At 49.3% G+C, this 25,228-nt stretch overlaps 2 protein-coding genes across 2 annotated transcripts in view; one reads left to right on the plus strand and one right to left on the minus strand.

Annotated features, from left to right (window-relative positions):
* Nucleotides 1–1,492: 1,492 nt before the first annotated feature.
* Nucleotides 1,493–14,612, minus strand: LOC144592557 (actin, cytoplasmic A3a-like). The gene is made up of 3 exons (XM_078397142.1): nucleotides 14,257–14,612; nucleotides 12,992–13,141; nucleotides 1,493–5,317 (listed from the first exon to the last, which is right to left on the minus strand). The coding sequence occupies exons 2-3, from the start codon at nucleotides 13,115–13,117 to the stop codon at nucleotides 4,313–4,315; spliced, it is 1,131 nt and encodes a 376-aa protein (XP_078253268.1). The 5' UTR covers nucleotides 13,118–13,141; nucleotides 14,257–14,612; the 3' UTR covers nucleotides 1,493–4,312.
* The window catches only part of LOC144592558 (cathelicidin-related antimicrobial peptide Bf-CRAMP-like), a 31,723-nt gene continuing 20,894 nt past the window's right edge, over nucleotides 14,400–25,228 (plus strand). The window contains exons 1-2 of the mRNA XM_078397143.1: nucleotides 14,400–14,611; nucleotides 15,653–15,739. The gene's annotated coding sequence lies outside the window, so the exon portion shown is untranslated. The remainder of the gene's footprint in view (nucleotides 14,612–15,652; nucleotides 15,740–25,228) is intronic.

Raw genomic sequence — 25,228 nt, forward strand, 5'->3', positions numbered from 1 at the left:
TGTAGCCTCACCAACATCTAATGCTCTGAAATTTGTGGCACAATGATGAAAATAAAAACCGTTGTGTCCATGCCTGCCTGATAGGTCAGGCCCTCGATTCCTGGCAACATTCTTGTAAATCTTCTCTGCAATAACAGCTGGTAGATTCAAATAACCATAATGGTCATAAGGTCATAAGATCTTATGATTCACGGGAGGTGGTCTTGGAGGGGAGGATGCTACTCAAACTGCAGAGCATCCTGGACAAAACAGCTTACCCCCTCCATGACACACTGGTCAACCTGAGGAGCACCTTCAGCAACAGACTGGTCCCACCAAGATGCAGCACAGAACGCCACAGGAGATCCTTCTTCCCTGTGGCTATCAAACTCTGCAACTCCTCCCCCTTCTGTCATGAGGTAGACTGACTCCCCTGCCTACCCCCCCCCCTCCCCCCTCCCCAATCTTTACACATCCCCAATCCTTTCCATCCGTCACTTTAGTTTCACGTATCTTGTGTTTAATGACTGTTGGCAGATCAATTTCCCTCCTGGATAAATTCTATCGTATCGTATTGTATAGTATCGTTTTAGGAGCAGAATTAGGCCATTCGGCCTGTCATGTCTACTCCGCCATTCAATCATGGCTGATCTATCTCTCCGGCTAACCCCATTCTCCTGCCTTCTCCCCATAACCCCTGACACCCGTACTAATCAATTATTATTGTGGGCAGATAGACGTTTGAGAATGTACTGTAGGTGTGGTCCCCCTAGTCCTTACCGTCCACTCCATCAGTTGTCACATACAACACATAATCCTCCGACATTTTCGCCATATCCAACGGGATCCCACCACTAGTCACATCATCCCATCTCCACCCCTTTCTGCCTTCCGCAGAAACTGTTCCCTCTGCAACTCCCTGGTTAAGTCATCCCAAACAAACCACTCCCTCCCCAGGTACCTTCCCCTGCAACCGCAGAAGATGCAACACCTGTCCCTATACCTCCTCCCTCGACTCTGTCCAGGGACCCCGACAGTCCTTTCAGGTGAGGCAGAGGTTCACTTGCACCTCCTCCAATCTCATCTACTGTATCTGTTGTTCAAGATGTGGACTCTTATACTTCGGTGAGACAAAACGTAGACTGGGTGATCGTTTCACGAAACACCTTCGCTCAGTCCGCCTGGACCTACCTGATCTCACGGATGCAATACACTTTAATTCTACTTCCCATTCCCTCACTGAACTTTGTTCTGGACTCCCCCAACATAGGGAACATGTTTCCTGCCTCTAACGTGTCCATCCCCTTAATAATCTTATACGTTTCGATAAGATCCCCTCTCATCCTTCTAAATTCCAGTGTATACAAGCCTAGTCGCTCCAGTCTTTCAGTCGGGATCGAACCCACGTCTCTTCCATTGCAAGCGCTGTAAGGCAGCAACTCTACCGCTGCGCCACCGTGCCGCCCTTAAAATAGTGCTTTGGCGATATTGGAAATAAAATGGACCATTGTGATTCATGGTTTCTTTATTCTTTTATTTACAGTTCCATGTTCAGTTGACACCTATTACATATTTAATTTGGACAACCCTTCAGATTTGGGCATCTAATAAGAATATTAGTTCACAAAAGCACAAATTACGTGACGTTTGGAAGAGGTGAAGGAAATGCCAACATTAAAGAGCAACACTTGTACAATATTCAACTGGAGAACTATGTACAATTGACCACAATTATCAATAACTAGTTGGTGTAGAACAGATTCCCCTGTCGATTGCTGAAGAGGGGATGCGGTAGAACCTAATGCATGCGGATTGAGGGAGGACAAACTGAACTTTAGTTTAGTTTAGTTTAGTGATACTCGGCCCATCGAGTCCGCACCGACCAGCGATCCCCGCACATTAACACTATCCTACAAACACTAGGGACAATTTTTTGTTGTTTATACCAAGCCAATTAACCAACAAACCTGTAGGAAGGAACTGCAGATGCTGGTTTACACCAAAGATAGACACAGAATGCTGGAGCAACTCAGCGGGACAGGCAGTATCTCCGGATAGTAGAAATAGGTGACATTTCAGGTCGTGTCTGAGGCAGGGTCTCGACCCGAAACGTCACCCATTCCTTTTATCCAGAGATGCTGCCTGTCCCGCTGAGTTACTCCAGCATTTTGCGTCAACCTACAAACCTGTACGTCTTCGGAGCGTGGGTGGAAACCGAAGGTCTTGGAGAAAACCCACGCAGGTCACGGGGAGAATGTACAAACTCCATTCAGACAAGCACCCATAGTGGGGATCGAACCCGGATCTCTGGCGCTGTGAAGGCAGAAGCTCTGTTGTGTCATTGTTGTGTCATCGTTTTTAGAATCTATCCATTTGAATGAAAAGAGCGATTATGGTACCTGATAGGGAACTAAATTGAGAATTGTTTATTACTGTGACAGACAACGGCGATTGGCATGGACTGATCTCATTCCCCAATGCAACTTGGGAAGTACTTCTCCGTACAGAATCCAACAACATACACCATTTCAACAACAAACTTGAAGTTTGTTGCAAAACTGTTCTGAAAACGAGATTAACCAGTCTGCAATAGGTTTATTAGACTTTACTTAAGACTTTAGAGATACCGCGTGGGGGATAAGCAAATAGGCCTTTTTAGACTACTTTAGTTTAGAGATACAGCGTTGAAACATGCCCTTTGGCCCACTGATTCCGTGCCAAATAGCGATCGTACACGCTGGGGCCAAATTTACAGTTTTTACCGAAGCCAATTGACCTAGAAACCTGTACGCCTTTGGAGTGTGGGAGCAAACGTTGGGAAAACCCACGCAGCTCACAGCTGCGCCACCGTGCCACCGTTTATGTCGGAAGAACATGGGCATTCCCAATGGACAATCTCAAGCAACCCATTGTAGTTTCTTCACATTTTCAAAGCAAGAGAAAACTGCATTATGTTAGGTAGTAGATCCTAAACCAAAGAGCTCTCAAACATGTGAGAGTTGATGGAATGTGGAGGAAGGAACTGCAGGTGCTGGTTTAGTCTGAAGATTGACACAAAATGCTGGAGAGTTACTCCAAGGCAGCATCTCTGGAGAGAAGGTCAGAAGAAGGGTCTCAATCCAAAACATCACCCATTCCTAAGAGGGAGTTAGATGTGGCCCTTGTGGCTAAAGGGATCAGGGGGTATGGAGAGAAGGCAGGTACAGGCTACTGAGCTGAATGATCAGCCATGATCATATTGAATGGCGGTGCGTACAGGCTCGAAGGGCCGAATGGCCTACTCCTGCACCTATTTTCTATGTTTCTATGTTTCTATGCCTGTCCCGCTGAGTTACCCTGGCATTTGTGTCTATCTTAAATGAGAGTTGACGAAGGGTGAAAAGCGAGCAAAGAGTTGTTATTGTGCTTGGTACGAGGGATTTGGTGTTACAGTCTTGGACTGCAAATGACCAAACAAATGGCAAAGACAGTGCAAGATAAAAATTGCTGGCCTTTGACATTTCCACCCAGTGAAGAAGGTTCGGACTGTCCACCCGATCTACACCTCCCATAATTTTATATACTTGCATGAAGTCTTCCCCCAACTTGATGTTTCCACCAGAGGATGTTTACGAGAATGATCCCAGGAATAAGTGGGTTAATATACGATGAGCATTTGTTGGCACTGGGCCTGTACTCGCTGGATTTTAGAAAGATGAGGGGGGACCTCATTGAAACTTACCGAATAGCGAAAGGCCTGGATAGAGTGGATGTGGAGAGGATGTTTCCACTAGTGGGAGAGTCTAGGACTAGAGGTCACAGCCTCAGAATAAAAGGACGTTCCTTTAGAAAGGTGATGAGGAGGAATTTCTTTAGTCAGAGGGTGGTGAATCTGTGGCATTCATTGCCACAGACGGCGGTGGAGGTCAGAGTCCATTTTTAAAGCAGAGATAGATAGATTCTTTTTTGTACGGGTGTCAAAGGTTATGGGGAGAAAGCAGGAGAATGGGGTTGAGAGTGTAAGATAGATCAGCGATGATTGAATGGCGGAATAGACTCGAAGGGCCGAATGGCCTAATTCTGCTCCTAGGACTTAAACACGAAAATTCCATACAATAGGTACAGTAACATTTTAGATATCATAACAACGTTTATAAGACATTTGGACTGGAATATGGATGGGAAAGGTTTAGAGGGATTATGGGCCAAATGCAGGCAGGTGGGACTAGTGTAGATGCATGTTGGTTGGTGTGGGCAAGTTGGGCCGAAGGGCCTGTTTCCAGCCTGTGTCACTCTATGAGGATAGTTTTCCATGTGGACACAGCCTGGGCTCCTGCATTGGGTGGAGCGACCCTCAGAAGCACTTGCGGTGAACGATGGAGGGGCCAGATTCATCGTACTCCTGCTTGGTAATCCACATTTGCTGAAAGGTGGAGAGGGAGGCCAAGATGGAGCCGCCGATCCACACGGAGTACTTCCTCTCAGGAGGGGCGATGATCTTGATCTTCATGGTGGTGGGCACCAGGGCGGTGATCTCCCTCTGCATGCGGTCAGCGATGCCCGGGTACATGGTGGAGCCGCCGGAGAGGACAGTGTTGGCGTACAGGTCCCGCCTGATGTCGATGTCGCACTTCATGATGCTGTTGTAGGTGGTCTCGTGGATGCCCGTGGTCTCCATGCCCAGGAAGGAGGGCTGGAAGAGGGCCTCGGGGCAGCGGAAGCGCTCGTTGCCGATGGTGATGACCTGCCCGTCCGGCAGCTCGTAGCTCTTCTCCAGGGTGGACGAGGAGGCGGCCAGGGTCATCTCGGCCTCAAAGTCCAGCGCCACGTAGCACAGCTTCTCCTTGACGTCCCGCACGATCTCCCGCTCGGCCGTGGTGGTGAAGGAATAGCCGCGCTCCGTCATCACCTTGGTCAGGTAGTCCGTCAGGTCCCGTCCCGCCAGGTCCAGCCGCAGGATGGCGTGGGGCAAGGCGTAGCCCTCGTAGATGGGCACCGTGTGCGACACCCCGTCGCCCGAGTCCAGAACGATGCCCGTGGTGCGGCCAGAGGCGTACAGGGACAGCACGGCCTGGATGGACACGTACATGGCCGGGGTGTTGAACGTCTCGAACATGATCTGGGTCATCTTCTCCCTGTTGGCCTTGGGGTTGAGGGGAGCCTCGGTCAGGAGGACTGGGTGCTCCTCGGGTGCCACCCGCAGCTCGTTGTAGAAGGTGTGGTGCCAAATCTTCTCCATGTCATCCCAGTTGGTCACGATCCCGTGTTCGATGGGATACTTCAAGGTCAGTATTCCTCTCTTGCTCTGGGCCTCGTCACCCACATAGCTATCCTTCTGACCCATTCCCACCATCACGCCCTGCAATGAGGAACAAAGCTAGTCAGCATGATCCAGCTCCACCGTCATTAGGTCATAAGGAATAGGGGCAGAATTAGGCCACTCGGCCCATCAGGTCTACTCCACCATTCAATCATGGATGATCTATCTCTACCCCCTTAACCCCATTCTCCTGCCTTCTCCCCATAACCCCTGACACCCGCACTAATCAAGAATCTCTTAGCTCTTAGGGCTAAGGGAATCAAGGGATTTGGGGAAAAAGCAGGAATAGGGTACTGATTTTAGATAATCAGCCATGATCACATTGAATGGCGGTGCTGGCTCGAAGGGATGAAGAACTAACTATCTCCGCCTTAAAAATATCCACTGGCTTGGCCTCCACAGCCTTCTGTGGCAAAGAATTCCACAGATTCACCACCCCCTGACTAAAATGGAAAGATCACACAAGATTACTGGGCGGCAAGGTGGTGCAGCGATAGAGCAGCGCTTGCGGCGCTGGAGACCCGTGTTCGATCCCGACTACGGGCGCCGTCTGAACCGGGTTTGTACATTCTCCCCGTGACCTGCGTGGGTTTTCTCTGAGATCTTTAGTTTCCTCCTGCACTCCAAAGACGTACAGGTTGGTAGGCCAATTGGCTTGGTGTAAATGTACATTGTCCCTAGTGTGTGTGTGGGATAGAGTTAGTGCGAGAGGATCGCTGGTCGGCGCGGACTTGGTGGGCCGCTGGGATCGTTTCCGCGTTGCATCTCGAAACTAAACTAAAGCTAAAGTCAGGGTACTGTCCAATTTATATGCTAGAGTACTGTCCGATTCATAAACTAGAGTAATGTCTGGTTTATAAACTAATGTCCTGACCATTCATAAGCTAGGTACTGTTCAATTCATAAACCAGGGTACTGTCTTATTCACCTCTACCCCATTGTGAACATTGGACTTTGTCCCTGGAACTGGTGCACTACAATGCTGGGAACTATATTCTGCATTCTGTATCTTCCCCATTGCTCTACCTATTGTACTTGAGTTTGACTTGATTGTGTTTATGTATGGTATTATATGATATGGTGGCAGGCTAAGCAAAGCTTTTCACTGTACCTCAGTACACGAGACAGTAATAAACCGGAACCTATCCAGACAAGGTAACAGCACTTGGAAAGCACTATATCGGTGAGCAGGGTAAATTAGTCTATTCATTTGCAGACAAGGAGTGAAATTTATAACCCAAGTATATGGGGGAATTCTGTGCAGTCAATAGGTTTAAAGTAGAATGAGAACTCGTGGTATAAACTAGACTAGAGGGTCTGAGCTCTAGGGAGTTGAGTAGGCTGGGACTCTATTCCTTGGAGTGCAGGAGGATGAGGGGTGATTTTATGGAGGTGTATAAAATCATGAGAGGAATAGGTGGACTGAGATGAGGAAAAACTTTTTCAGCTAGAGAGTTGTGAATCTGTGGAATTCGCTGCTACAGAAGGCAGTGGAGGCCAATTCACTGGATGTTTTCAAGAGAGAGTTAGATTTAGCTCTTGGGGCTAAAGGAATCAAGGAATTTGGGGAAAAAGCAGGAATAGGGTACTGATTTTAGATGATCAGCCATGATCATATTGTATGGCGGTGCTGGCTCGAAGGGCCGAATGGGCTACTCCTGCACCTATTTTTCCATGTTTTCTATGTTTCTATAGATTGGGTAGACGCCCAGAGTCTCTTGCCCAGAGTAGGTGAATCGAGGACCAGAGGACATAGGGTTAAGGTCCCTATGTGGGATTGGGTAGACCCCTTCAAAGATCTAACAGGAATCTGAGCGGTAACAGCGGTAGAGTTGCTGCCTTACAGCGCTAACCACCGCCAGAGACCCAGGTTCGATCCCAACTACGGGTGCTGTCTGTACGAAATTTGCACATTCTCCCCGTGGCCTGCGTGGGTTTTCTCCAGGTGCTCTTACACTCCAAAGACGTGCAGGTTTGTAGGTTAATTGGCTTGGTGTATGTGTAAATCGTCCCTAGTGTGTGTAGGGTGGTGTTAGTGTGCGGGGATCACTGGTCGGTGCGGACTCGGTGGGCCGAAGGGCCTGTTTCCGCGCTGTATCCCTAAAACAAACAAAAAATGGAACTAATACTAAGCATACCATATGCCTTCTTTACTGCTCTATCTACTTGTGTTGCCACTTTCAGGGAGCTGTAGTCTTGGACGCCAAGACCCCTCTGCGAGATTTATAGCTCGACAAAATGAGTCCCGCCGTGGGGGGATCGCCATGAGGGGAGAACAAAGGGGAACCGGCGTGGGCGGACCACCGGGAGGGGGAGTGGGGGAGAACAAAGGGGAACCGGCGTGGGCGGACCACCGGGAGGGGGAGTGGGGGAGAACAAAGGGGAACCGGCGTGGGCGGACCACCGGGAGGGGGAGTGGGGGAGAACAAAGGAGGACCTGGATACTCTGCAACTTTGTCCCCGCCCTTTATGTGGCGACTCTTTGTATACCCTGGGCACGCAAAACAAAGAATTGCACCATGACTTGTCACAACAGACAATAGGTGCAGGAGGAGGCCATTCGGCCCTTCGAGCCTGTACGCACCACCATTCAATGTGATCATGGCTGATCATTCTCAATCAGTACCCCGTTCCTGCCTTCTCCCCATACCCCCTGACTCCGCTATCCTTAAGAGCTCTATCTAGCTCTCTCTTGAATGCATTCAGAGAATTGGCCTCCACTGCCTTCTGAGGCAGTGAATTCCACAGATTCACAACTCTCTGACTGAAAAAGTTTTTCCTCATCTCAGTTCTAAATGGCCTACCCCTTATTCTTAAACTGTGGCCCCTGGTTCTGGACTCCCCCAACATTGGGTACATGTTTCCTGCCTCTAATGTGTCCAACCCCTTAATAATCTTATACGTTTCGATAAAGTATTCATTCATTCATCCATTCACTCACTGGGAAAACCCAGTTAGGGAACATTTGTTATTATCTGTGGTAATTTGCCACAAAGGAAACAACTACCATCAATGCCCACTCCATATTTACAAGCTTCAGGTCAGAAGCTACATAATTTTAAATTAAAGATCAGATTCCTCTACCTTCACTGTAAGAGCTTGCATTTAAGGAACATTGGCCCAGAAATGAGATGTTAATTGCAGAGAACACCAATTCAGTGATCAGTTGCCTAGCAACCCAACCTAATCCAATCTTGCAATCTAATTTACGTTCACATCTTCTGTTGAACAGGTTTTTCAGTGAGGGGAGAGAAAATCTCTGCAATTTATACCCTATACTTAATATGGGCCATTTGAAAATAAAAGAGCTCATAAATCCATGGACACTAGTCCCACTGTTCTGGTGAGTTACTCCAGCACCTGAGCTCTTTCACACCTGGAGAGGCCGGATAGCACTGTGAGAATCATGTCCTTTGATTTCTCCAGTGCATTCAACACCATCCAGCAGGGGCTTCTGGGGGGCAAGCTGGAGCGCACAGGAATGGATCACCAACTCACATCCTGGATTCCGGACTACCTCACCAACCGACCACAGTATGTGAGGACAAATGGCCTGGTCTCGGACAGGGTGGTCTGCAGCACTGGGGTTCCGCAGGGAACAGTGCTAGCTCCATTCTTGTTCACCCTGTACACTGCGGACTCAGGCACAGCTCTGCAGACTCCTATCTACAGTTGTTCTCTGACGACTCTGCCATCGTCGGCCTCATCACGGGCGACGAGGACAGGGCGTACAGAGAACTGATCAAGGAGTTTGTGGACTGGTGCCAGCGGAACTGCCTCTGGATCAACGCGGGGGAAACCAGGGAGATGGTGGTGGATTTCCGCAGGCACAGCCAGGTCCCCCCGACACCGGTGAACATCCAGGGAATGGACATCGAGAGGGTGGACTCTTATAAGTACCAGGGTGTCTACCTCAACAATAAACTGGACTGGACTGAAAACACCGATGCGCTATACAGAAAGGGCCAGAGCAGACTTTATCTGCTAAGGAGACTCGGGTTCTTTGGAGTGCAGGGGGCACTCCTAAGGTCCTTCTACAACATGGTGGTTGCATCGGCCATTTTCTATGGAGTGGTCTGCTGGAGCAGCAGCATCTCAGCGGCGGAAGGGAAGAGACTCGACAAGCTGGTCAGGAAGGCCAGCTCTGTCCTGGGTTACCCCCTCGACTCAGTGCAGGTGGTGGGAGAGAGGAGGATGATGGCAAAACCAACATCGCTGCTGAACGACTCCCACCCCATGCAGGACACTGCCACTGCACTGAGTAGCTCCTTCAGTGACAGACTCCTTCACCCCAAGTGCGTGAAGGAGAGATATAGGAGGTCCTTCCTTCTCGCTGCTGTGAGACTGCACAACCAGCACTGCTCCCAGCAGACGAGTCAACAATAACAGCTAAGAACACACAGAAAACTGATGACAATTTATGTATCTTTTATTTATAATGAATGATCTCTTGCTCTCTTGTTATCCACTTTGCTGCTGCAACACTGTAAATTCCCCCGGTGTGGGACGAATAAAGGAATATATAATAATAATTATTATTATTACCTTGTATCTGAAATGTCACCTGCCCATAGAGTCATAGAGTGATACAGTGTGGAAACAGGCCCTTCGGCCCAACTTGCCCACACCGGCCAACAATGTCCCAGCTACCCTAGTCCCACTTGCCTGCGCTTGGTCCATATTCCTCCAAACCTGTCCTATCCATGTACCTGTCTAACTGTTTCTTAAACACTGGGATAGTCCCTGCCTCAACTACCTCCTCTGGCAGCTCGTTCCATACACCCACCACCCTTTGTGTGAAAAAGTTACCCCTCAGATTGTGTGTGAAAAAGTTACCCCTCAGATTACTATTAAATCTATTAAATCTTTTCCACTTCACCGAGAACCTGTGTCTTCTGGTCCTCAATTCCCCTACTCTGGGCAAGAGATTCTGTGCATCTACCCGATCTATTCCTCTCATGATTTTATTCACCTCTATAGGATCACCCCTCATCCTCCTGCGCTTCAAGGAATAGAGACCCAGCCTTTAGCTCTCCCTACAGCTCATACCCTCTAGTCCTGGCAACATCTTCGTAAATCTTCACTGAACCCTTTCAAGCTTGACAATATCCTGTAAGATGGCGCCCAGAACTGAACACAACATTCGAAATGCGGTCTCACCAACGTCTTATACAACTGTAACATGACCTCCCAACTTCTATACTCAATACTTTGACTGATGGAGGCCAAAATGCCAAAAGCCTTTTTGACCACCTTATCTACCCGCAAACCGACCTTCAAGGAACCATGCACCTATACTCCGAGATCCCTCTGCTCTACAACACTACCCAGAGTCCTACCATTTACTGTGTAGGTCCTGCCCTTGTTCAACGTCCCAAACTGCAACACCTCACACTTCTCTGTCTTAAATTCCATCAACCATTCCTCAGCACACCTGGCCAATCGGTCCAGATCCTGCTGCAATCGTTCACAACCATCTTCACTATCTGCAAAACCACCCACTTTTGTATCATCAGCAAACTTGCTAATCTTGCCCTGCATGTTCTCATCCAAATCATTGATGTAGATGACAAACAGTAACGGGCCCAGCACCGAACCCTAAGGCACACCACTAGTCACAGGCATCCAGTCTGAGAAGCAACCTTCCACCATCACCCTCTGCTTCCTTCCATGGAGCCAATTTGCTACCCATTCAGCTATCTCTCCTTGAATCCACTTCCCTCTACAGATGGTGCGTGATCTACTCAACTTCCTCCAGCATTTTGATTCCTGATTCAAGATTCCAACATCCACAGTCCCTGTTGACACCTCACTGCCTCTTGGAAATGGTGTGCTTTTATTTAAAAGAGGTGTACAAAAAGATGAGACCAATAGCTGGGGCAAATGCACAGAGTTTCTAGCCCAGAGTCCAAGATGGCGCCCAACCCAGGCGACTATTTGTGTGCTAGCCACAGAAGCAGATCTACCATCACACATTACAATCGCTCCACACTCTTAAATCTCTCTACACACTGTAAATGGCTTGATTGTAACCATGTGTTATCTTTCTGCTGACTGGATAGCGCACAAAATCTTTTCACTGTACCTCGGTACACGTGACTATAAACTAAATTATACATAGGTTTAAGGTGAGGAGGGGGTGGGGGGAAAGATTTAATGGTTATCTAAGCATGACATTGTTACACAATGGGTGGTGGGTGAATGGAATGAGGTGTCAAGGGTTATGGGAAGAATAGGGTTAGGAGGGAAAGGTAGATCAGCCATGATTGAATGGCGGAGTGGACTTGATGGGCCGAATGGCCTAATTCTGCTCCTCTCACTTATGAACATGTACTTATGAGCTGCCAGAGAAAGTAGTAGAGGCAGGTACTATCGCACCGTTTAAGAAACATTTGGATAGATACATGGATAGGATAGGTTTAGAGGGATATGGGTCAAATGCAGGCAGGTGGGACTACTGTAGATCATAAGGCCATAAGGAATAGAATTAGGCCATCTGGCCCATCAAGTCTACTCTGCCATTCATTCATGGCTGATCTATCTCTCCCTCCTAACCCCATTCTCCTGCCTTTTCCCCATATCCTCTGACACCTGTACTAATCAAGAATCTATCTGCTTTAAAAATATCCACTGGCTTGGCCTCTACAGCCTTCAGTGGAAGAATTCCACAGATGCACCACCCTCTGATTAAAGAAATTTCTCCTTGTCTTCTTCCTAAATGAACGTCCTTTAATTCTGAGGCTGTGACCTCTAGTCCTAGACTCTCCCATTAGTGGAAACATCCTCTCCACATCCACTCTATCCAAACCTTTCACTATTCTGTACGTTTCAATGAGGTCATCCCTCATCCTTCCAAACTCCAGCGAGTACAGGCCCAGTGCTGACAAACGCTCATCATACGTTAACCCACTCATTCCTGGGATCAATCTTGTAAACCTCCTCTGGACCCTCTCCAGAGCCAGCACATCCTTCCTCAGATATGGTGCTCAAAATTGTTCACAATATTCCACATGCGGCCTGACCAGCACCTTATAGAGCCTCAACATTACATCCCTGTTTTTGTTACTAACCCTCTTGAAATAAATGCTAGCATTGTGTTTGCTTTCTTTACTACCGATTCGACTTGCAGATTCATTTTTGGGAATCCTGCACCAGCACTCCCAAGTCCCTTTGCATATCCGATTTCTGATTCTCACCCCAGTTAGAAAATAGTCTACGCCTTTATTCCTACACTACCAAAATGCATGACTCCACACTTTGCTACATTATATTGCATCTGACATTTCTCGGCCCACTCTCCCAACCTGTCCAAGTCCTTCTGCAGAGTCTCTGCTTTCTCTGCACTACCTGCCCCTCCATCTATTTTCATATCATCTGCAAACTTTGCCACAAAGCTTTCAGTCCCCTCGTCCAAATCATTAATATACAACGAGCCCCTGAACGAGCCCTGCGGAACTCCGCTAGTCACTGGCAGCCAACTAGAAAAAGCCCCCTTTATCGCCACTCTTTGCCTTCTGCCACCCAGCCAACCTGCTATCCTTGCCAGTATCTGCCCTTTGATAGCGTGGGCTCTCATCTTCAATAGCAGCCTCACGTGTGGCACATTATCAAAGACTTTCTGAAAATATAGGGCATGTTGAATGATGGTGTGGGCAAGTTGGGCAGAAGGGCCTGTTTCTACGCTGTATGACTAAGTCAAAGGGTAAACGGTACCTGGTGTCGCGGTCGGCCAACGATGGAAGGGAAGACCGCTCTCGGGGCATCATCTCCAGCGAAGCCAGCCTTGCACATCCCTGATCCATTGTCCACCACCAGAGCAGCAATCTCCTCGTCCCCCATGGCTCTGTCACCAGCTGGAACCCACTGCAGATAGACACAAAGTGCTGGAGAAACTCAGTGGGTCAAGGCAGCATCTCTGGGGGTAATAGGATGGAAAACATCGAGAACACAGAAAAATAGGTGCAGGAGTAGGCCATTCGGCCCTTTGAGCCAGCACCGCCATTCAATACGATCATGGCTGATCATCTCAAATCAGTATCCCGTTCCTGCTTTTTCCCCATATCCCTTGATTCTATGGGATGAAGGGGTGATGTTTCAGGTTGGGACCCTTCTCCAGACTGAAAATAGAGTGGGTGGGGGTGGGAATTTCACTGGAATTTAGAAGGATGACAGGGGATCTTATAGAAACATATAAAATCCTTTAGGGATTGGACAGGCTAGATACTGTAAAAAATGTTCCTGATGTTGGGGGAGTCCAGAACCAGGGGTCACAGTTTAAGAATAAGGGGGAGGCCATTTTAGACTGAGATGAGGAAAAGCTTTTTCACCCAGAGAGTTGTGAATCTGTGGAATTCTCTGCCACAGAAGGCAGCGGAGGCCAATTCACTGGATGATTTCAAGAGAGAGTTCGGTAAAGCTCTTAGGGCGAACGGAATCCAGGGATAAGGGGAGAAGGCAGGAACGGGCTACTGATTCTGGATGATCAGCCATGATCATATTGAATGGCGGTGCTGGCTGGAAGGGCCGAATGGCCTACTCCTGCACCTATTTTCTATGTTTCTAAGAGAGGAGGGATCCGAAGGTAGGTAAAGGCCAGAGGAAAGCAGGGCCGGCAACAGATGACCTCAGGAAGGGTGGAGCCCACAATAGCCCATTGTTGGCTGGGGAAGCGATGATAACGAGGGGATACAGGGATGCGGACAGATCATTGATCATTATTAGCTGGAAGGTGACAACGAAGCAAACGGAGATAAAATGTAATGGGGGGGGGGGAACAGTCAGACTGGGCAGAGAACGGGGAAGGGGGAGGAGAGGAGAGAGAGAGAGGGAATGCAGGGGTTACTGTAAATGAGAGAAATCAGCGTTCACACAGCTAGGCTCACAGCGTTAACTGCAGAAGGGAATAAAAAGTGCAGCAGATTAGAGAGGAATACAAATCAAAGCCGACACTCGCAAGTGGCTGACCTGACAAAGCTTACCTTCGAGAAGAGTTAGATCTCTCTATCTTTAAGATTCACAATGTCTTCCTCAGCTTTGTCACTGGTCTTTTATACTGCATTGGTTTCCCGTTTCTCTCAGAATCACATGGGCAAGGCAGAGAGGAGGAGCTAAACACAAGCTTTAACCACAAGCTTAACCACACATCCTTCGGTTCATTTTTAAATCTGGCATTCTCATTCAAGCAGCTTTCCTTCGCTGCTTTGCTACGAATAGGAATGAAGACCCGCTCTAAATCAGGCACTGACTTTATCCAGTAGAAACAAAGACAAGAGGCCCAGCTAAAATTGGAGGAACAGCACCTCACATTTCGCTTGGGCAGCTTACACCCCAACGGTATGAATATTGATTTCTCTCACCCAGTAACCCTTGCTTCCCCTCTCTCTCCATCCCTCCCCCATCCTGGTTCTCCACCCAGTCTGACTGTCCTCCTGATTACATTTTATCTCCGTTTGCTTCGTTGTCAGCTTCTGCTTGCAATGATCTATTCTACATTTGCCTTGAATTTCGTCCCCTTTGATCTCTTGTTTTCACACTTCACCCTTACATAATCTGCATGTCTCCCTCTCCCCTGACTCTCGGTCTGAAGAAGGGTCTCGACCCGAAAATGTCACACATTCCTTCTCTCCAGAGACGCTGCCTGAGTTACTCCAGCATTTTGTGTCTCTGTTAGGTTTACCAGAACGATTAGGGTGTATCAGCTGCAGGGTGGAGTTGCACAAACTTGCATTGCTTTCTCTGGAACGACACAGGTTAAGGAGAGACCTGTTAGAAGTATAGAAAATTATGAGAGGCATTGATAGGGTAGACAGTCAGAACCTTTTCCCCAGGCTGGAAATATCAAATACGAGAGGGTACAGGTTTAAGGTGAGAGGGCCAAGGTGTAAAGGAGATGTACGAGGTACGTTTTTGACTCAGAGTGGTGGGTGCCTGGAATGCACTGCCTGGGGCGATGAAGATTGTGTGCTAGGATCAGGCTTTTGGATAGGCACAGGATCAACAAACTCATCAGGAAGGCTGGCTCCGCCCTGGGGGTGGAGTTGGGTTCATGGAAGGTGGTCTTGGAGGGGAGGAAGCTCCCCAAACTGCGGAGCATCCTGGACAATACAGCTCACCCCCTCCATGACACACTGGTCAACCTGAGGAGCACCTTCAGCAACAGACTGGTCCCACCGAGATGCAGCACAGAACGCCACAGGAGATCCTTCTTCCCTGTGGCTATCAAACTGTACAACTCCTCCCCCTTCTGTCGTGGGGTAGACTGACTCTCCCCCCCCCACCCCACCCCACCCCCAAATCATTGCACGTCCCCAATCCTTTCCACTCGTCACTGTGATTTCATGTTTCATGTATCTTGTGTTTTATGACTGTTGGCAGATCAATTTCCCTCCTGGGATAAACAAAGTTCCATCGTATCGTATCATATCGTATCAGAATGGAGGGACATGGATTATGTGTGGGCAGGTAAGATTTGGTCTTGGCATCATGTTCGGCACAGACATTGTGGGCCGAAGGGCCTGTTCCTGTGCTGTACTATGAACGTATGGATACATTCAGTACAAATATGCTCTGTACTATGTTCTGTATGTATACGTTCAGTACAAGTGTGCTCTGTACTATGCTCCACATTCTATGAGTGAAAGCAGCTGATTTTGAAGCATTGTAAAACCTTCACTCAGTGTGACCGACCATTACATTCACTACCTTGTTGTCTTGTGAACCAAGAAACCTTGAGAACCAGAGGACATAAGTTTAAGATGAGGGGGGGAAAAGATTTATATAGATTATTGTATACAGAGTCGTACAGCATGGAAACAGGCCCTTCGGCCCAACTTGGCTTTGCACTGTTATGGTCTAGTATTACTGATTATTATTTTTATGTATTATTGATTTTTATATATTTATAGTCAGAGAGTGATACAACGTGGAAACAGGCCCAACTTGCCCACACCGGCCAACATGTTCCATCTACACTAGTTCCACCTGCCTATGTTTGGCCCATCTATCTACATATTACTAAAACTCTCATCTTGTATGTTTGTGGGTCTGTGGATAGATTTGTTCCCGACATACAGCCAAAACAGTACCCGATAGCGCAATAATTTTAGGCCCAACCTACTCACCATTCACCTGCGGTCTCGGTTGATCAAGGCTTCTTACATTTAAAATAGCAATTAACTTAATAAACTTTAATTAATGCGCTCCCCCCTGCCGGGAGGACCAGCGCCCGTCCCAGCATGCCCCGCCGTGCCGTGACCTTCCTCCCATGGTGCAGCGCGGCGGCAAAGAAGATGGCCGTCGCCGTCAAGCTGCTGTTGCAGGAGAGGTTTGCACCCAACGGGTCCACGGCTCGCGCTGGCCGCCACGATGGCCGCCCAGGGTCGGGGTGAGTGGCTCCCTCTTCCCTTTCCTCTCCCCCTTCACCCGGGGGAGACTCCGCAACAGGTCCACGGGCCCGTCAGTTGGGGGAGGGTTGCCGGGTCCGGAGAGAGGTTTGGATCCAAAGGGTCCACTCCAATCTAGTATCCCTCCAAACCTGTCCTATCCATGTACCTGTCTAACTGTTCCTTAAACGTTGCGATGGTCCCAGCCTCAACTACCTCCTCTGGCAGCTCGCTCTATACACTTACCACCCTTTGTGACTGGTGTAAATGGAGCATGTTGGTCAGTGTGGGCCAGTTGGGCCGAAGGGCCTGTTTCCACGCTGTATGACTCTGTGACTCTAGAACTATTGAGATTAGAGATTAAAATAGATCGTTTTAAAAGAAAGAAAATTGATAAACTGCGTCTCAATTAGGCTTTAAATATGCTCGATGTTGTTCAAAGTGCCACTGATGCCATTGAGGCACCAACTGCCTTCTCAATTACAAGCGGTAGCCATTTAGAAACATTTAAAAAAATAGGTGCAGGAGTAGGCCACTTGGCCCTTTGAGCCAGCACCGCCATTCAATATGATCATGGCAGATCATACAAAATCAGTACCCCTAATCTGTAATCTGTAAAATACTACTTGCGAATGTACTGGAGAGAGCTAAAACAGGTGAGAGGAGCAGAATTAGGCCATTCGGCCCATCAAGTCTACTCTGCCATTCAATCATGGCTGGTCTATCTTTCCCTCCTAACCCCATTCTCCTGCCTTCTCCCCATAACCCCTGACACCTGTACTAATCAAGAATCTATCTATCTCTGCCTCACAAAATATCCATTGACGGCCTCCACAGGCTTCTGTGGCTAAGAATTTTACAGATTCATCACCCTCTGACTGAAGAAATTCCTCCTTATCCCCTTCCTGAAGGAACATCCTTTAATTCTGAGGCTGTGCCCTCTGGACCTAGACTCTCCCACTAGTGGGAACATCTTCTCCACATCCACTCTATCCAGAGGTTTCACTATTCAGTAAGGTCAAGTTTCAACGAGGTCCCCCCTCATCATCCTAAACTTCAGCGAGTACAGGCCCAGTGCCATCAAATGCTCATCATATGTTAACCCAATCATCCCTGGTAACAGCAAGCATCCATTACCTTGTGTACAAAATCATGAGAGGAATAGATCGGGTACACGCACGCAGAGTAGGGTTGCCAACTTTCTCACTACCAAATAAGGGACAAAAGGCGACCTCACCCAGCCAGCGGCCACATGCTCCCGTTCCACCAATGGCGGATGCCCAGGCCTGGAGGCGGGTTGCTATGCAACCTCTTTATTTTGTTTTCTTTAATTAATTTTTTTTTTGTTGGATTTATCAATTATTTAAAAACAATATTTACAATGCAATGAAACAAAACAGAACCACCACCAGAATACAATATAAACAAATATCCCAAATGAAACTATTATACAATTATATTACAATCCCTATCCAGGATACATCCAATCCCCAGCGGTCCCGGAAATCCCCCAGGGTGCCCGTGGACAGCACGTGGTCCCTCTCTAACCCCACCGGGCATGGATGTAACCCCGGAAAAGGGGCAGGCAGCCGGCTCGGGCAGAGCCCTCTCCCGCCTGGCGCCGTGACTCGCGGATGGCCAGCTTGGCCAGGCCCAGGAGCAACCCAACCAGGACATCTTCATCCCGACCCTCTCCCCTACGCACAGGGTGTCCAAAGATGAGGGTGGTGGATGAGAAGTGCAGCCAGAAGGCAAAGGAGCAGCCCCTATAGATATTGGATCAGGGGCTGCAACCTCACACACTCCGTGTACACGTGGTACACAGACTCACACACTCCTTGTACACGTGGTACACAGACTCACACACTCCATGTACACGTGGTACACGGACTCACACACTCCATGTACACAGACTCACACACTCCATGTACACGTGGTACACACACTCTTCCAGCCTGCAGAAGTGGCAGGCGGCCGGCGAGTCTGTGAACCGCGAGAGAACCAGATTGCAGGGGACTCGGTGCAGTACCCTCCACCCCAGGTCCCCGATGGAGAGGTGCAGAATCCCTGCGTAGAGGGACCCCCACCGCGGGGCCCCCTCGTGATCGAAAGGCAACACCGACCCCGCCACTTAGTGTCCGGACGAATGGTGGACCAGAGCGAGGAAGTGCAGGGTGTGGAGGAGGAGCCCGTACAGGACACGCCTCCCTGCGTCTCGGAGGGAGATGAAGGGTGTCGAGGAAATGCGGCTCATGTTGTGTGGGACCGTTTCCCGGGAAGGATTACGGTGCCTGGGTCCGACGAGTACTTCCGGCCTAGCAGGGGTTTGCTCAACTGCAAGTACTCCACACGTTATGCAACGTCTGTTAGGTGGCACCCAGGCCTCCAGACCTACACTGTCTGGGCCTACAGCGGCCCCCGGGCCTACAGTGTCCCGGCCTACAGTGTCCCGGCCTACAGTGTCCCGGCCTACAGTGTCCCGGCCTACAGTGTCCCGACCCTACAGTGTCCCAGCCTACAGTGTCCGGGCCTACAGTGTCCGGGCCTACAGTGTCTGGGCCTACAGTGTCCGGGCCTACAGCAGCCCCCGGGCCTACAGAGCGCCGGCTTACTGTGTCTGGGCCTACAGCGCCCCCTGGGCCTCATACGAGACAAGGGCGGTCCCATACAGGACAAACCAATTTAGCCCAATATACGGGATGTCCCGGCTAATATGAGACAGTTGGCAACCCTAACGCACAGTCACTTGCCCAGAGTAGGGGAATCGAGAACCAGGGGCCTGAATAGAGTGGGTGTGGAGATGATATTTCCACTAGTCGGACAGTCTAGGCCCTCTAGTCGTTGACATTTCCACCCTGGGAGAAATGTTTCAACTGTCCACCTTATCCATGCTTCCCATATTTTCAATAATATTAGTTAGTCATTATATCCCTCATTTTGTGAAAATTTAGGAAGGTTATCAATCTATAAAGACCATGCGCAGACTCAGCGATTGTTTCCCTGAACACCTCCGCTCAGTCCACCATAACCTACCTGACCTCCCAGTTGCTCAACACTTTAACTCCCCCTCCCATTCCCAATCTGACCTTTCTGTCCTGGGCCTCCTCCATTGTCAGAGTGAGGCCCAGCGTAAATTGGAGGAACAGCACCTCATATTTCACTTGGGCAGGTTACACCCCAGTGGTATGACTTCTCTAACGTCGTACCCCATGCTTTCCCCTCCTCTCCATCCATCCCCCATCCTAGTTCACCGACCAGTCTGACTGTTCTCCTGATTACATTTTATCTTTGTATGCCGCGTTGTCACCTTTCCCTCAGCAAACCATGAACCATTCCACATTGTCCTTGAACTCCGTCCCCTTTGATGTCTCATTTTCACACCTTACCTTCCATATCTCTGCGTCTCCCTCTCCCCTGACTGTCGGTCTGAAGGAGGGTCTCGACCCGAAACATCACCCATTCCTTCGATCCAGAGGGGCTGCCTGAGTTACAATAAACAATAGACAATAGGTGCAGGAGGAGGTCATTCGGCCCTTCGAGCCAGCACCGCCATTCAATGTGATCATTGCTGATCATTCTCAATCAGTACCCCGTTCCTGCCTTCTCCCCATACCCCCTGACTCCGCTATCCTTAAGAGCTCTATCTAGTTCTCTCTTGAAAGCATTCAGAGAATTGGCCTCCACTGCCTTCTGAGGCAGAGAATTCCACAGATTCACAACTCTCTGACTGAAAAAGTTTTTCCTCATCTCAGTTCTAAATGGCCTACTCCTTATTCTTAAACTGTGGCCCCTTGTTCTGGACTCCCCCAACATTGGGAACATGTTTCCTGCCTCTAACGTGTCCAACCCCTTAATAATCTTATACGTTTCGATAAGATATAAGAATCTTATATGTTACTCCAGCATTTTGTGTCCATCGTAGAAGCCCCAATGAGTTTGGTCACCTGATGTAGTAAATTGTTTAGGTGCAGTGCTGTCTGCAATTGAAAGTTTGAATATAGCTTAATACATTTTCATCAGCTGTCGATAGTGTGACTCTATTTTTAAAGTGCAAACAGCTTCTATCATTTAGTGAGATCACGGCTCATTTGCATAAACCTGGTTTTTCTCTGTATTCAGACTTTGGAAATACAGCGCAGAGACGGTGATTTCATGTCGGCCAGCGATCACCCCGTACACGAGCGCTATCCTACACACACTAGGGACAATTGACAATTTTTTAAACTGAAGCCAATTAACCGACAAACCTGTACGTCTTTGGAGTGTGGGAGGAAACCGGGGCACCCGGAGAAAACCCACGCGGTCATAGTGAGACCATATAAACTCCGTACAGACTGCACCCGTGGTCAGGATCAAGCTCGGGTCTCTGGCGCTGTGAGGCAGCAACTCTACCGCTGCGCCACCGTGACACCTATTGTTCAATATAGTCATGTAGTCGTGGAGTGACACAGCACAGAAGCAGGCCTTTCAGCCCGTAATCCGTGCCAACCGTAAACTACCCCTTTACACAAGTCTTAAATCAATTCAATTTTTGAATCTGCCCTCATTCTCATCAACTCCTGCCCCCCCCTTCCCCCACCCAATGTCTACCACTCACCCACACCCTCTACCACTCGCCCACACCCTCTACCACTTGCCCACACCCTCTACCACTGGCCCACACCCTCTACCACTCACCCACACCCTCTACCACTCGCCCACACCCTCTACCACTCGCCCACACCCTCTACCACTCGCCCACACCCTCTACCACTTGCCCACACCCTCTACCACTCGCCCACACCCTCTACCACTCGCCCACACCCTCTACCACTTGCCCACACCCTCTACCACTCGCCCACACCCTCCACCAATCACCTACACCCTCTACCACTCACCTACACCCTCTACCACTCACCTACACCCTCTACCACTCACCTACACACTCTACCACTCGCCTACACCCTCTACCATAGAAACATAAGGTGCAGGAGTAGGCCATTCGGCCCTTCTAGCCTGCACCGCCATTCAATATGATCATGGCTGATCATCCAACTCAGTATCCTGTACCTGCCGCTGACAGATTGAAACGTTTTCGCCTGGCATCGGATGCCACTTTAGGAAGGGTTGCAAATCTCTACTCCTATCTGCTACATCTCAGAGACAGAAGGAACTGTAGTTGCCAGTTTACAAAAGAAGACACAAAGTGCTGCCGTAAGTCAGTGGTTCAGGCGGCATCTCTGGAGAATGTGAAGAAGCACACCTCATCTATCCTTAACTCCTTATCTAACACTATTTGTCTTTTCATCTCTGGCCTTTGTCCATCAATCTCCTAATCAAGAAATCCCTTACCTGCATCCACCCATATCCTTCCACCTGGCTTTACATTTCACTCTCAACTGCTATATTTGAGTTTTAGGACATTGCTAGACCAAGTGGACCCGTTGGGCCCAAACCTCTCCTGCATTTGTGCAGCACCCTCCTCCCCCCCCCCTCCCCTCTCCCCTCTTCCCTCCTCCCCACTCCCTCTACCCCCTCCTCCTCTCCCTCCCTCCCCCTCCCCTCCCCTCCACCCCTTCCCCTCCCCCCACTCCATCCCCCTCGACCCCCATTACCCCCCTCCTCCTCTCCCTCCCTCTCTCCCCCTCCCCTCCCTTCCCCTCCTCTCCCTTCCTCTCCCCCTTCCCCTCCCCCCTTCCTCACCCCCTTCCCCATCCCCATTCCATCCCCCTCAACCCCCCTTATACCCCCTCCCTCCTTGCCCCCTCCCTCACTCTCCCCTCCCTCCCCCCTCCCTCCCTCCCCCCTTCCTCCCTCCCTCCCCCCTCACTACATCCCCCTCCCTCATTCCCCCCTCCCTCCCCCCTTCCTCCCTCCCTCCCCCCTCACTCCATCCTTCCCTCCCTCCCCCCCTCCCTCCCTCCCCCCCTTCCGTCCCTCCCTCCCTCCCTAGGAGATAGATTTAAACTTTAAAGTGTGAATAACTTAAAAAATATAACACCAATTTCATTGAAACCTCTTCCATTAGCACCAAAGGGACGACGGTGAGTAAGGTGGGCCTAAAATTGTCGCGCTATCGTGTACCGTTTTGGCTGTAGAACAGGAACAAACAAACAAACAAGAGTTTTAGTATATAGATAACAATAAAATACTATTTATTCTCATCAATAAAAACACTCCTCCTCTTCTCTCATTTTAGTTTAGTTTAGTTTAGTTTAGAGATACAGTACAGAAATAGGCCCTTCGGCCCATCGAGTCCACACCGACCAGCGATCCCTGCACACTAACACTATCCTACACCCACTAGGGACAATTTTACATTTACCAAGCCAATTAACTCACAAACCTGTACGTCTTTGGAGTGTGGGAGGAAACTGAAGATCTCGCAGGAAACCCAAGCAGGTCACGGGGAGAACGTACAAACTCCGTACAGATAACCTTTTGTCTCCTTTTCACCTCCAGCCTTTGCCTCTCTCTTCACTCGTCTGCAAGATCTATAAATGCTTCCCTCGTCTGTATCCACCTATCACTCGCCAGGCTTTGCCCCGCCCCCACCTCTCTTACAGATTTCTCCTCCCAGCACAATCTGTCTGAAGAAGGGTCTCGATCCGAAACGTCGCCAGCCCATCTTCGCAAGAGATGCTGCCTGACCCGCTGAGTTACTCCAGCACTTTGTGTCTTGTTTTTTTACTGTATCTCAGTTAACGGTACGATATGTTACAATAGAACGTTATTTATCCCAGGAGGGAAATTGATTTGCCAACAGTCATAAAACTCACCAAGATACATGAAACATGAGATTAAAGTGGTGAGTGGAAAGGATTGGGGACGTGCAAAGATTGGGGATGGGTGGGGGGGAGGGGGGGGGGGGGGAGGGGAGACAGTCTACCCCACAACAGAAGGGGGAGGAGTTGTACAGTTTGATAGCCACAGGGAAGAAGGATCTCCTGTGGCGTTCTGTGCTGCATCTCGGTGGGACCAGCCTGTTTCTGAAGGTGCTCCTCAGGTTGACCAGTGTGTCATGGAGGGGGTGAGCTGTATTGTCCAGGATGCTCCACAGTTTGAGGAGCACGCTCCACTCCAAGACCACCTCCCATGGATCCATCTCCACCCCCAGGACGGAGCCAGCCTTCCTGATGAGTTTGTTGATCCCGTTGGCGTCCGCGGCCTTCGCCCTGCTGCCCCGGCACACGGCAGCGAAGAAGATGGCGCTGGCTACCACCGATTGGTAGAACATCTGCTGCACCATAGTGCAGACGTTAACAGAGCAAAGCTTCCTCAAGGTGACAATAATACATGAAAGGAAATTTCAAAAATGTGCTTAACTTCACTTCTGAAAAGACCTGGCTTTAATTTGCAGATGACTTCCACATCGTTGAGACATTCCATCCAGAGGAAATGGTTTCCTCCCCCCAATGGCCATCAATTCTTTGGATGCCGACCAAACAACCTTCAGGCTAAATCCCAGCCAACACAAACCGACTCCCTCTTAATTCGTGGAATGCAGGGACTTCTGATAAACCCATGGATCTCGCGATGTGGCCTCCTGTACATCGGTGAGACCATAGAGTTCATGACCATTTCGCAGAAAATTTGCGCTCGGTGTGCCAAGGCTTACTGGATTTTATTTTTAGATACAGGCCCTTCGGCCCACCGAGTCAGCACCGACCATCGATCCCCACACATTAACACTATCCTACACACTCTAGGAACAGTTTAGTGTAGAGATACAGCGCGGAAATAGGCCCTTCCGCCAACCGCACATTAACACTATCCCACACACCAGGGACAATTTACATTACACCAAGCCAATTACCCCTGCAAACCTGCACGTCTTTGGAGTGTGGGAGGAAACCGAAGATCTCGGAGAAAACCCATGCAGGTCACGGGGAGAACGTACAAACTCCGTACAGACAGCACCCGTAGTCGGGATCGAACCTGGGTCCCGGCGCTGCAAGCGCTGTAAGGCAACAACTCTGCCACTGCGCTGCCATGCCGCCTGAGATCTCCTGGCTGCTAACCATTTTAACTCCCCTTCCCATTCCCATTCCCACACTGACCTTTCTATCCTGGGCCTCCTCCATTGCCGGAGAGAGGCCACACTCAAACTGGAGGAACAGCACCTCATTTTCTGCTTGGGTAGCTTACAACCCAGCGATATGACTCGCAGTCTGAAGAAGGGTCTCGACCCAAAACATCATCTATTCCTTTTCTCCAGAGATGCTGCCTGACCTGCTGAGTTACTCCTGAATTTTGTGCCTATTTTTTGGTATGAATAATATTTGGTGTCAGGGGTTATGGGGAGAAGGTAGGAGAATGGGGTTAGGCGGGAGGGAAATTGGAGAATTCAATATTCATGACATAAGTGATAGGAGCAGAATTAGGCCATTCGGCCCATCAAGTCTACTCCGCCATTCAATCATGGTTGATTGAATGGCAGAGTAGACTTGATGGGCCAAACAGCCCAATTCTGCTCCTATCACTTATGTCATGAATATTGAATTCTCCAATTTTAGACAACCCATCCCCACAATTTGTCACAACCATCTTCTCCATCTGCAAAACCACCCACTTTTGTATCATCAGCAAA

This window comes from Rhinoraja longicauda, chromosome 4 (genome assembly GCF_053455715.1).
Source record: "Rhinoraja longicauda isolate Sanriku21f chromosome 4, sRhiLon1.1, whole genome shotgun sequence".
NCBI classification, from domain to species: domain Eukaryota; kingdom Metazoa; phylum Chordata; class Chondrichthyes; order Rajiformes; family Arhynchobatidae; genus Rhinoraja; species Rhinoraja longicauda.

Bases quoted from the DNA above. Each gene is read 5' to 3' on its own strand.
- LOC144592557 (XM_078397142.1), bottom strand. From the start codon at position 13,117: ATGGGGGACGAGGAGATTGCTGCTCTGGTGGTGGACAATGGATCAGGG. The intron at 5,318-12,991 runs GTACCGTTTACC...TCCTCATTGCAG, and splicing joins TTGGCCGACCGCGACACCAG to GGCGTGATGGTGGGAATGGG.